The sequence below is a fragment of the Carettochelys insculpta genome, chromosome 9 (assembly GCF_033958435.1).
Source record: "Carettochelys insculpta isolate YL-2023 chromosome 9, ASM3395843v1, whole genome shotgun sequence".
Taxonomy (NCBI): Eukaryota; Metazoa; Chordata; order Testudines; family Carettochelyidae; genus Carettochelys; species Carettochelys insculpta.
Window position 1 is genome coordinate 241,957 of NC_134145.1, and position 12,468 is coordinate 254,424.

Consider the following 12,468-nt stretch of genomic DNA (forward strand, 5'->3'; position numbering starts at 1 on the left):
TGGTAGTATCTTGTGATTTCAACTTAGGAACTGTACCAACTATTGTTCTGCACCTGCACCAATTACCAGTTAGTGTATTGTACTCTCAACCCTATTTGAGCCAAGTTCTGTTAGCAGAGGCCTGCCTCTTGCTCACAGGTTAGGCATGTTTTGTCCATTGTTGCTAGGCCTTAGACCTCAAACCAGGTCCGTGCTGTATGGTCTTATGCCTTCCTCTTACTACAGTGTCTGGCTAAGTGGGAGTACTTCTCCTCTTGGTGTCTTCAGGACTGCCTTGTGCTGCTGTCAACTTCCATCCCTCAGGTACTGGACTTTTTTATTTTTTTTTAAACAGCAAGGCCTGGCATCCTTCTTTCTTAAAGTCCGCTTGGCTACTATTTTGGCATGCCAACATTTGGTGTTCTCAAAGCCATGCAACGTCTTCACCTTCTGACACACCACCTAGTTTTGGTTTGGGACCTTAACGTGGTCCTCCAGGTGCTGATGGGTCCTCCCCTTGGAGCCCTTACCCATGTGCTTACTCTTTTACCTTTCCTGGAAAGTTTCCTTTCTGGTGGCCTTCACCTTTGCTAGAAGGGTGTCTGAGCTCCCATACACTGTTTTCTGTAAGGAGAAAGTTCAACTTTGTCCTAATCCAGACTTCGTCCCTAAAGTGGTTTCTATCTTTCATACTGACCAAGACATTTTTCTTCCCATTTTCTATCCTAAACCTTATAGCTCCCTATGGCTGTGTCTACACTAGCCAAAAACTTCGAATTTGCCATGCAAATGGCCATTTCGAAGTTTACTAATGAAGCTCTGAAATACATATTCAACACCTCATTAGCATGCGGGCAGCCACGGCACTTCAAAATTGACGCGGCTCACCGCCTCATGGCTCATTTAGACAGGGCTCCTTTTCAAAAGGACCCCGGCTACTTCGAAGTCCCCTTATTCCCATCTGCTCACAGGAATGAGGGGACTTCGAAGTTGGCGGGGTCCTTTCAAAAAAGAGCCCCGTCGGGACGAGCCACGCAGCGGCAAGCCGCGTCAATTTCAAAGTGCCGCAGCTGCCCGCATGCTAATGAGGCACTGAATATGTATTTCAGCGCTTCATTAGTAAACTCCGAAATGGCCATTTGCTTGGCCATTTCAAAGTTTTTGGCTAGTGTAGACATAGCCTATGAGAGCAGAGATTGCACTCTACACTCTCTAGATATGAGGGAGGCTGTTGCCTTTTGCATTGACCAACATCTTCTGCGAATCCTTGCAGCTCATTGTGGCAGTCACAGATCATATGAAAGGGTTACCCATTTTCTCACAGTGTATTTCTTCCTGGATTACATCTTGCACAGGCACACAGCGGGTGGGTAGCTTAGTGGTTTGAGCATTGTCCTCCTAAGCACAGAGGCCATTTCGGGACCTGGGGCAAATATATTAAAAAAAATAAAGGAGGGGGATGGTGCTTGGTCCTGCCAACAGGGCAGGGGACTGGACTCAATGACCTCCTGAGGTCCTTTCCAGCTCTGTGAGATGCATATATCAATTAAAGACCTTGCTAAGGTTACTCCACCACCTATTACAGCACATTCTCTGCAGGCTCAGGCCTCTTCAGCCACATTCCTGGCTCATGGAAATCTGCAGTGCCACAACTTGGGTCTCTCTGCATACTTTCACACCACACTATTCTATTGTGCAGCGATCCAGACATGACATGGCCTTCAGGATCAGTGTTCTTGACTCAGCCATTCTCCAACCCCTCCTCCTGAGTAAGGCTTGTGAATCACCTAACTCGAATAGATATGAGCGAGCACTTGAAGCACAAAAAATAGTTGTTCACCTTTGTAACTGTTGTTTTTTGAGGTGTGTTGCTCATATCTATTCAATACCCTCCTTCTTCCCCACTATCAGAGTAGCCAGCAAGAAGGAACTGAGGGGTGATCAGGCCAGCAGGGTCATATGTAAAGTGCTGTACTGGTACCACTCCAGGGGTCTCCAAAGCAGATCCAGTGGGGAGCAACCAGGGTAAAACTTTCCACGAGCCATGCACATGGTGTTAGTACACCTAACTTGAATAGACATGAGCAACACATCTCAAAGAACAACAGTTACAAAGGTGAGTAACTGTTTTTTCTTTAAGATATATGTCACATTCATTCCCTGTCCTCACTTCCTTCCTCCTACTACTGAGTCCTGCCCTTGTTATTCTATAGTGGTGACAGAACTGGTTGTGCACACTCTGCCCTTCATAACTTTGGGTACAGAATCATAGAACACTAAAACTGGAAGGGACCTCGAGAGGTCAAGTCCACTCCCCTGCCCTCACGGCAGGACCAAGCCCTGTCTAGACCATCCCCGATAGATGTCTATCTATCCTGCTCTTAAATATCACTAGTGATGGAGATTACACAACCTCCCTAGGTAGTTTGTTCCAGTGTTTAACCACAGTTAGGAATGTTTTCCTCGTGTCCATCCTAAATTTCCCTTACTGTAGTTTAAGCCCATTGCTCCTTGTCCTATCCTCACAGGCCAAGGAGAACAATTTTTCTCCCTGTTCGTTGTAACCCTCTTTTAGGTACTTGAAAACCACTATTATGTCTCCTCTAATTCTTCAGTTTTTTAAACTAAACAAGCCCAATTCTTTTAGTCTTCCCTCATAGCTCATGTTCTCTAGACCTTTGATAATTCTTGTTGCTCTTTTGTGGACCGTCTCCAATTTCTCCACATCTTTCTTGAAATGTGGTGCCCAGAACTGGACACAGTACTCCAATTGAGGCCTAATGAGCACCGAGTAGAGTGGAAGAATGACTTCCTGTGTCCTGCTCTCAACACTTGTTGGGTAGGGGAGAACTAGGGCACAAATGCAACCCCAATAACCACTGCTGCCCTGAAGGATCTATGCACGTGGAGCATATCACATATTCTCATTTTTTGGCTTTGTGAGGCCTGCTTAACACACTACAAAAACTCCATGTCTCACATGTGCCACAAAAAACAGGGCTAGTATTAGAGTAGAGGTGACAATAATTTTTGATCATAGCTGACTCCAAGGATTTGATTAGTGGTCAAGGACTGCACTCTTGCATAATATTAATGGAGGAGGTGAGGTGTGTGGGATGGAGCTTGGGTGCACAAGGGGGAATTTGGGGTAAGTTATTGGGATGCAGGCAGAGGTGTGGGATCTCAGAGGGAGTTTGAGTGAAGGAGGGGGTTGTGACTTGGGGCAGGGGGTTGAGGGGCAGGATCTGGAGGGGCTATTGGTCCAGGGGTGGCAGAGAATTTGGGTTATGTGGGGTAGGGAGGAGTCACGTGGCTGGACTTTTATATTGGGTCTGGAAACCATTTTATATGCCCAGAGTGGCTATTGGCATAGGGTTGTACTATGGGTTCCCATGTGAGGTGTCAAATGAAAGCTGATGATGCCCTGAATCTATGTAAGCTACTTGTGTGTCTGTATCATGTATGTAGGTAAAGTTATAGATTTTTAGCTCTGCAGCTGTATGAGAAATGTTTCCATGCTGAGGTTCATAAAAGGAGGTGGAGCTCCACCCCAGCCAGGACAATAGACTGAGCAAAGGCCCAGACAGCCATTTTGTGATGGTGGGGTTTTCCTACTAGGACTGTGACGATTGCAAACTCAGCACAGTGACCCACCTGGTCAGGTGGTAAGCCAAAGTCTATGGAGAAGAATGGAATTTTCCCTCCGCATATGAAAAGCTATAATATGGGCCCTGGCAGGTACTTTCTTGTTTCTTCAGTCCTCAGGAGTTAAGCCTGTCCGGACTGGGGTCCCATCCCTCAGAGGGATGATGAGGATTTAGCAGTGGCCATCTTGGATCTTTTGTCTTGTGGTCTCCAAGAGTCCATGTCCCAGCATGTGGACCCCAGCGGGCCGGATCTACAATACTCCAATGACTGAATCTATGTAACCTGAAATGAACTGTCAGAAAATTTCAAGAATCAGCAAATAACATCACTGGCCTGCATCAGTAGTTATGACTGATGCATGTAGAGTATTGCTTTAACTATTCTTCTCTCTAACCCCATTCTTTCTTTCGTATTAATAAACCCTTAGATATTAGATCTAAGGATCTGGCTTTTATTTGGTTGTTTGGGTAAGATCCAAGTATGTATTGACCGGGGTCTGTAAGAATCTGTGTTGTGTTTGGTAAAACAGATGTAACAACCTCTCCCCTGAATTTGGGGGTTGTTGGTCTGGGCTGGCAGAGCAGCTGAGAAGTCTGTGGGTTTGCTTGTGTGGATTTGGCTGGCCAACGCTGTGGAGGCTGGTTGGATTTGCCTTAGTAAGAAGGAAATCCCAGTCTGGGGCTGTAAGTGGCCCAGATTTTAAGCAAAGTTACCATGGGTTGATTTTTCTAGCTGTGCCCAGAACCATGTCCTATTACAGGGGGCATGAGTAGGGGTGGGGCAGATGGCTTAGGATTGGGAGGGGTTGAGTGCCAAAGTCAGGCTCTGGTTGGGAGACACTTAACGGGGTGATCCCCGGCCAGCAGCCAAGCAGGTTCCCTGCCTTCCATGCTCTGGCCAGGTGGCTCAGAGCAGTCTCTGCAGGGCTATGTGTATCTGTGAGGAGCTGTGAGCCCAAGGGAAAGTGGGTAGGAGTATGTCAAGTGCTGCCAGTTCTTCAACAGGCAACTCCCATTGGCCAGAAAGTGGAAAATGGGAGCTGCAAAATTTTGCTGGATATGGGGGCAGCACATGAAGCTTCTTTACCCTTCCCCACCCCCAGGCTCTCAGACAAACAAGGCTCTGTAGTCAGTTGCTTTAAGTGGTGTGGGGATAAAGGGCCTGACTGAGGTGTCTGCTGTGTCTGCGGGCCAGATCCAGGAGCCGTATTTTGCTGTATTAGAATGACAAAAGCTGAGAGCCCCAACCCCCATGGGACACCACAAAGCTAAGTTTCTCAGGCCTCTGCTTCAGCCCCAGGTGGCATTGCTTAGGGCTCTGGGCTTCCACCCCATATAGTGGGGCTTTAGCTTTCTACTGTGGTCCCCAGTGAGTCTTAATGCTGGTCCTTCTTGGTGATGCCCCTGTAACTTGCTTATGGCTCCTGAAGTGATACTGGACCCATTGCTGAGAACCACTGGGGTACATAATTGCTAAGATGTGAAAAATAGATCTCCATGAACTGCAAATACTGTATGGTATGGAACTGTTCTTTCATGGGCAAATGTACTTTTGCCGTCTTGTAACCTGAGTGCTTGACTTTGCTTAGTGTTCTTTTGTTGCCATTTCTGTATGTAATACATACATTAAGACAAATATTTAAAATGTGTTGCTAAATTGTAATGATTAAAAATGGAAAATTCTGTGCTGAGTACTGACATTTCAAATAGTTTAATGGAATTGGTTCGCTGTAGATTCCCCAGGATCAGCTCAGCAGTGACCCAAATCAGTCAGACAAGCAGGAGGTTACATGCATGTGTTTTAGTCCCTCAGAGGAAATGCTACTCATTAGCACAAATAAAAATCAACTCTACATCTTTACCATGTCCTCAGCTGACATAATTAAGGTAAGTTCAGTCTGACTACCATTCCTTAAGTGCAATAGTCAGGAAATGATATATAAGCAAGATGCTTTATTTCCAGTGTCACTTTCTGTGGCAGGTTTTTGTAAAACACAAGTATGAGATGCTGGACCCATTCTGGCCTTGTAGTACAAAGAGGAGTTCTTTGTATATGTTTAACAAATTTAATATGCAAAAACCTTTAATTCAATGTTAAAGATGAAAATCTGTCATATGCTTATTATATTTGGAAATAGTAGTGTTCATATTATGGTACCCCATAGAGGTCTTGGTGAATATTATAATCCCATTGTGTTGGGCACAGATAAACAGTAGAAAAAAGTTCCTGCACTAAAGAACTTTTACAAGCTGATTAAGCACAGAATCCTCATTTTCTTGAGCTGAAGAATAAATCTGGTATAAATGTTTAGATGGAATTAAATACTTTTTCCAGGTGAATCATATTAGAACATCTGCTCTGCGATCCACTGGTCTATGAAGGCATGATATTGTTTGTGCAGCTCAAAATTTCACTGGCTCCTTCTCTCCTACTTCCTGAGCCTCATCTAAGTTGCATCCCAAAATTCGACTTTCCATTCAGTATCTGCTTTTTCAGACTAATTTTCCTTTATATCTATTATGTGCAACCTTCCAGGTCAGATGTCTTTTCTGTTATTGCTCATATCGCTTTACGCCCTGGTGTGTTATTTTTCTGTTCTTGCTGATGTGCACAGTTTTCACAATTTAGTATTGTGTCTGAATCTCATCAATAATACATATGCCAAGGAAGACTGCATCTAACTCCATTATAGTCCCTATTTTAACTTCCTGGTGCTTTTTTAGTCTAGCACCGCACCAGATACCTCTCCCCAATTCCATGCGTTGAGGTTTATTTTTGTCCTTTGCTTTACTGTCTTTTGATCGGTCTAAGCCAATATGTTTTTTTTCCCCTGATGTTTAATGATTTGATTTGACACTTTTCTAGGGGGAACCAGCTCACTTTGAATATCTGCATTTCCCATTACATTCTGCTGCCATCACTGGACTGGACACCTGTATTCGTAAACCCCTTATTGCTACCTGTTCTCTAGACAGATCTGTCCGCATCTGGAACTATGAAACCAAGTAAAGAACCATCTCTGGCTTTACTACTTTCTATCTTTGTATATGTCCTGTAACAGATAACTATGTATGTGTTAGCATGTGTCTGCTTTTGGTGGCATTACAGTATTGTGTGGAACAAGAGAGGCTTTTCTAGCAGGAGTGCGGGATCATGATAGATTTTTCAATACAGTAAACCCTTGAAATGCATGATTTCAAGTTGCGCTTAACTTGCATTAGTTAGCGAGTCAAGCTCAACTCAGATCCCTCTCCCCCCAGCCTCGGTTCAATCCTCCCCCCCGCCAGCTCTGCATGGCCCTGTTTCAAAACATCCCCTGCTGCCCACCCCCCCTCCACTCACCATCTGCACATGGCTCCAGCTCACCTCCCACCCCCATGTTTGGCTCTGGCTGTGGCTCACCACCCCTCACCTGCTGCTCTGGCTCAACCCCCTGGCCCTGGTTCAAATCCCTGACCGGGTCACCACCCCAACTTGTGGCTCCAGCTCAACCAACCCCCTTCAAGTACACTACGAGCTCACCAACCCTGCTCGCAGCTCTGGCTCAACCCCCCTGCCCAGTTCAAACCCCCTGCATGCAGCTCTGGCTCACCACCCCCAAATGTGGCTTCAGTTCAAACCCCCGGCCCTGGCTCAAACCCCACGTGCATGGCTCCAGCTCAGCTCCACCCCTGCCCCAGTTCAAACCCTCCATGCACAGCTCTGGCTCAGTCCACCCCCAAACCCCCCTCTCAGCTTGGTTCACAACCCCCCGCCCCCTTTGCACGGCTCTGGCTCAACTCCACTCCCCATAGCCCTAACTGCCCCCTGGCCCCCCTTATGGCCCCAACCCACAGCCAGGCTTAACCTTCCCCAGCTGGCCCCCAACCCCAGGACTTACCTTTCAAAAGGAGCTCCGGGTGGTCCTGCTGCTTCCCTGGCTGCAGAACATGCATTCTGCTGGGGGAAAAAAGCCACACACACCCCAACTTCCACGCAATGTGAGTTATGCAAGCATGCATGGGAATGGAACCCTTACGTAAGTCAAGGTGCCTACTGTACCTTCAAAACAAGTACCAGTAAGACTTTGATATCATACTGTGTCATTGTGTGTTGTATATATGCAACAAATTTCCCCAAAAATGATATTTAAAATGCTTACACATATTTTTTGTTACTGTTTTTGGTACGCCTCAAAAAAGGTTATAAGTAGCTACCTGGAGAACAAATGTTTAATAGTGGGCATTTCAGGTTAGCAGAAAATTATATAAAATGACCTAATGACTGTAAGTTGAAGCAAGACAAATTCAAACTGAAAATAACACATAAGTTTTTAATAATGAGAATCATTAGGTTTTGGAATAATTTATAAAGGATTATGGTGAATTCTCTTATCACTGCCAATTTTTAAACCAAGATCTTAGTTTAAGTTTATTTGCCGTGGTAGTGCATACTGCATTTGTCTATGATTATGAGGAAAGCAACATATTATAAGTGGTATATGGTCAATGCCTTTTATTGAGCATTCCCAACACTTCCCATTATAAGTTCCTCTTTTCAATTAATCCTAACTTTCCCAAACTAAATGCTCCAGCTGATAGGATGCAGGTATGAACTCAACTTTCACTGTCATAGCTACATGTCTGCTTAAGGATGAATTCTTCAAAAAATGTCAGCCTATATGGTTCAGAGAAAATGTTGTTTTTCAATGTTAAAAATAATTCTGGCAACTTTTCTTCTGAAAGCTTCAATACTTCCATGCCTTGGAAAAAGGGGTTGAAATTCAGTGTCAAGGCTCTATCTTTTGCCATCCCAGTGAAAATCTGCCCATATTTGGCAAAGTTCTAAGCCTCTGAAAATATCAATTTGCGCATGCTCAGACTTGCTAGATCTTAACAGTTAAAATCTTTAAAGTTTCCCTCTGCAATGAGTGCACTTAAATCTTTCTCAGCTCCTAGCATTGTCTAGACTGCACGTGCACCAGCACATGCACAGAGAAAATGTGCATCTTCCAGTTAGCCCAGGGCTGCAGGGGTGAAACTCAGCTGTCCATGTCATAGCCTCCAGCAGTTGCATGGTAGAGCTTGAGACTGGAACTGAAGTCAAGGTGCTTGTCTTTCCTGTGCTCTCAGTGACACCTCCCTGACAGCACCTAGGCAGTGTGGAACAGAAGGAAATAAGCTTCAGATGAAAATAGCTAAGAGCCAGACCTATAATGACATATGAAGGTTCAGGGGAGTAGATGATGGCAAATAGCCTATGTGGTGGAGACTAGGACTGTGAGAATGGCAGGTAGATGGAGACCAAGAATGTCAGTGATGTAAGGAAAGAGAGGCTGACGTGTAGAAGACAAGGGCTAACTGGAGGAAACTGAGGTTGGATGAGGAATTAGAGAGGGGAGGGGGAACCAGTGGGATGGACAAAAGGCCATACTAGAGAGAGGAGAAGATTCTGACAAGGAATGAGAATGTGGGGAAGAACTAGAGCTGTCTGGACAAAGAGACTGGAAAAAGTAGGTACGAGAAGTGAGGACACCAAAACTTGATGGGAAGCCTGGGAGCTAGTGGGATATGGGACTGTGGGGAGCTGGGCGGGGCACTGAGTTTGACTGGACAAAGAGATTGGGAACAAGGCGCCAGCTAGAATAGAAAGGAGGAATGGGACTGGCTGCCAGCAAGACAGCTGGGATCAGAAGCCTCAAGAGTTGAGACTGGAGTCTGGCTGGGAGAGTGATGAAGAAAATGGGCTAATACAAGGAGCCAACAGTGGGACAGAGGCAGAACTGGGACATACAGAAGAAATCAGACTTGGGAATAATAGGTAGAAGAGTTTGTTCGTTGGGCACACTGTCTTCTAAAGCTTGGAAGAGAACCAAAATTCTATGAGTTTCATCATTTCTTTAGCTACAGATGCTTATGAAACTCATTGACAAAGTGTCCAGAGGGTACCCTGATACCGTAGTCAGTTACACCATAATTTCAAAACAAAAAAGCAGTCCAGTAGCACTTTAAAGACTAGCAAAATAATTTGTTAGGTGATGAGCTTTTGTGAGACAGACCCACTTCTTCAGATCATAGCCATACCAGCACAGACTCAATATTTACGGCACAGAGAACCAAAAATAGTAATCAAGGTTGACAAATCAGAAAAATATTATCAAGGTGAGCAAATCAGAGAGTAGAGGGGCAGAAGTAGGGGTTGGGGAGAGTCAAGAATTAGATAAAGCCAAATATGCATAAGAGTCCCTATAATGACCTAGAAAATTCCCATCCTGGTTCAAACCACGTGCCAATGTGCTGAATTTAAATATAAAAGAGAGTTCAGCAGCCTCTCTTTCCAAACTGTTGTGAAAATTCCTCTTCGGTAAGATGCAGACTTTGAGGTCATTAACAGAATGGCTCACTCCAGTAAAGTGCTGACTGACAGGTTTTTGAATCAGGAGTGTTTTTATGTTTGTTTTATGCCCATTAATTCTTTGTCTAAGAGAGTTTGAAGTCTGTCCAGTATACAAAGCACGTGGGCATTGTTGGCACGTGATGGTTATATGATGTTTGTTGAGGAACATGAGAATGTGCCCATGATTCTGTGAATAACTTGGTTAGGTCCAGTGATGGTACCTCCAGATAGATATGTGGACAAAGTTGGCAACAGACCTTGTTGCAAGGAAAAGTTCCAGGACTGGTGTTCCTGCGGTATAGACTGTGGTTGTTGGTGAGAATCCTCATAAGGTTGGTGAGAATCCTCATAATTTCAAGCGTGTGGTGGAGCAAAAGATTTCAGACCTGTTTATGAACCGAATGGCTGTCATCATGATTCTGCATAATAGAATCTGGTTTTCCATATGTTTTTTAAGAGTAGGAAATTACACATGAACTGTATTAAAAGGCATATTAAGGTTGTAGAGTTAAGAATTCAAAATCTATTAAAACCTAGAACTGAGTTTACTTGTGCAACCTCAACTCAACTGTCTTGTATATGTGCATTATAATACTTTTAACTGCATGATCAAATTAATTTTTTCCCACAGGCCCACTGTCTCACTCAGTACACAAGTTAGAGTTTGCGGGGGCATGAATCAGGGTTGCAGAGTGACTATAGGGTCCCTTCTTCCTTTGTTGCAGAAGTTGGAAAGTGTGTTAGAAGCAGTGGATTGCAGGAAGAGAAGGAATGGTTTCATGTCTAAGGCAATTGAAAGTTGCATTGTAGGACTGGATTCTGTCCTGGCCTGTCCCCAGAGTTCCTTTGTGACACTAAGCAAATCACAAAACCAGATTTTTCACAGGTGTCATTAATTGTGTTCCTCATTTTCTGAATGCCTGACCAGAGACCTTGCAGGCTGATTTTTCAGGAATACTGAATGCTCCCAGCTCAAATTGAAGTCATTGGGAACTGCGTTTCAAAAACACAAAGGGCAGTATATAAAATGCCAAGTACTTATAAAAATGAGGTAATAAGTCTTTGGAAGGATTTATTAAAGGGGATACTCTGTGTCCTAGTAAAGAGGATAAGATAGAAGATATAAAGTACAGGTAGGTTCTGAAGAGTAAGAGTCAAACAAAAAAGAATCTCATTCATTTAAACACACAAAGGTAGAGAACTAAATATAGACACATTTTAAAGGAGCTTATATGCAAATTATAGCAATCTAAATACTAAAAATGTTGAACTCAAGTGCTTGGGATTAAATGAGGATATAAATAGGTATCACAGAAACTAGGTTGTTTGATGAGAATCAGTGGGACACAGTAATACAACAATAGTACAATGTATATAGGAATGAGAGAGTAAGCAGGGCCACAGAATAGCAGGTGGTGTAAGAGGCACAGACAGAGCCCCCTAGGGCCCAGCCTACCCCTTATTCTCAAGGCTTCTCCCCTTCCAGGAGGGCCCAGAGCTGCAGTAGCCCCTACTTTCCCAGGGGCCTGGCATTTGTCCTGAGCCCTGAGAGTTCATAGAATCGTTGGGCTGGAAGAGACCTCAGGGAGGCGTCAAGCGCAGATCCCTGACCAAAGGAGGACCAACTCTAAATCATCCCAGACAGAACTTTGTCTGTCTGGGACTTAAAAACCTCTAGAAATGGACATTTTCCCACCTCCCTAGGTATAATCCATTCCGGTGCTCCACCACGCTCCTAGTGCAAAAGTTTTTCCTAATATCCAACCTAGACCTCTTCCACTGCAGTTTGAGACCATTGCTTCTTGTTCTGCCATCTGTCCCTACTGAAAACAGTGTCAGTCCATCCTCTTTGGAACTCCCCTGCAGGTTAATGACTGCTATCAAATCCCCTCTCACTCTTTTCTTCTGCAGACTGAATAAGCCCAAATCCCTCAATCTCTGCTCGCAGGTCATGTGCTCCAGCCCCATAATCATTTTCTTTGCCTTCTGCTGGACCCTCTCTGGTGCATACACATCCTTTCTGTAGTGGGGGGTCTAGAACTGGATGCTTCAGCAGGGTGCTTCTAGCTGCAGTTCCCACGAGGCATAATAAAGTGGACGGATACACCCAACCCTCTAAACATTTCTTAAAGGGCATAAAAATACCTTTCCACAACTGAAACAACCCACTCCTGTGTGGCATGTTAACATCATGCTTTGCAGGCTCATGGGAAAACCATTTGAGTCTCTAGCAACATTTTCACTATTTTACCTCTCAGGCTACGTCTGCACTAGGTCACTAAGTCAAAGTAGCCTATTTCAAAGTAGCAACATCAAAATAGGCTACTTAGATGCGTATCGTCCACACATCCTCTGGGGCTGCTGTCGTCGAAGTTCAACATTGATGTAGCAACGGGGAACGTCGAAAGGTGCTGTCCCGGAACGAAACACGGAGCGTCCACACACACAAGTGCTCCCCATCAAAAT

At 44.6% G+C, this 12,468-nt stretch overlaps 1 protein-coding gene across 1 annotated transcript in view; it reads left to right on the top strand.

Moving 5' to 3' along the window:
* Window positions 1–12,468, top strand: part of CFAP57 (cilia and flagella associated protein 57) — a 126,932-nt gene that overhangs the window by 39,711 nt on the left and 74,753 nt on the right. Inside the window, exons 6-7 of the mRNA XM_075003219.1 lie at window positions 5,361–5,513; window positions 6,493–6,632. Coding sequence (XP_074859320.1) covers window positions 5,361–5,513; window positions 6,493–6,632 — 293 coding nt within the window. The remainder of the gene's footprint in view (window positions 1–5,360; window positions 5,514–6,492; window positions 6,633–12,468) is intronic.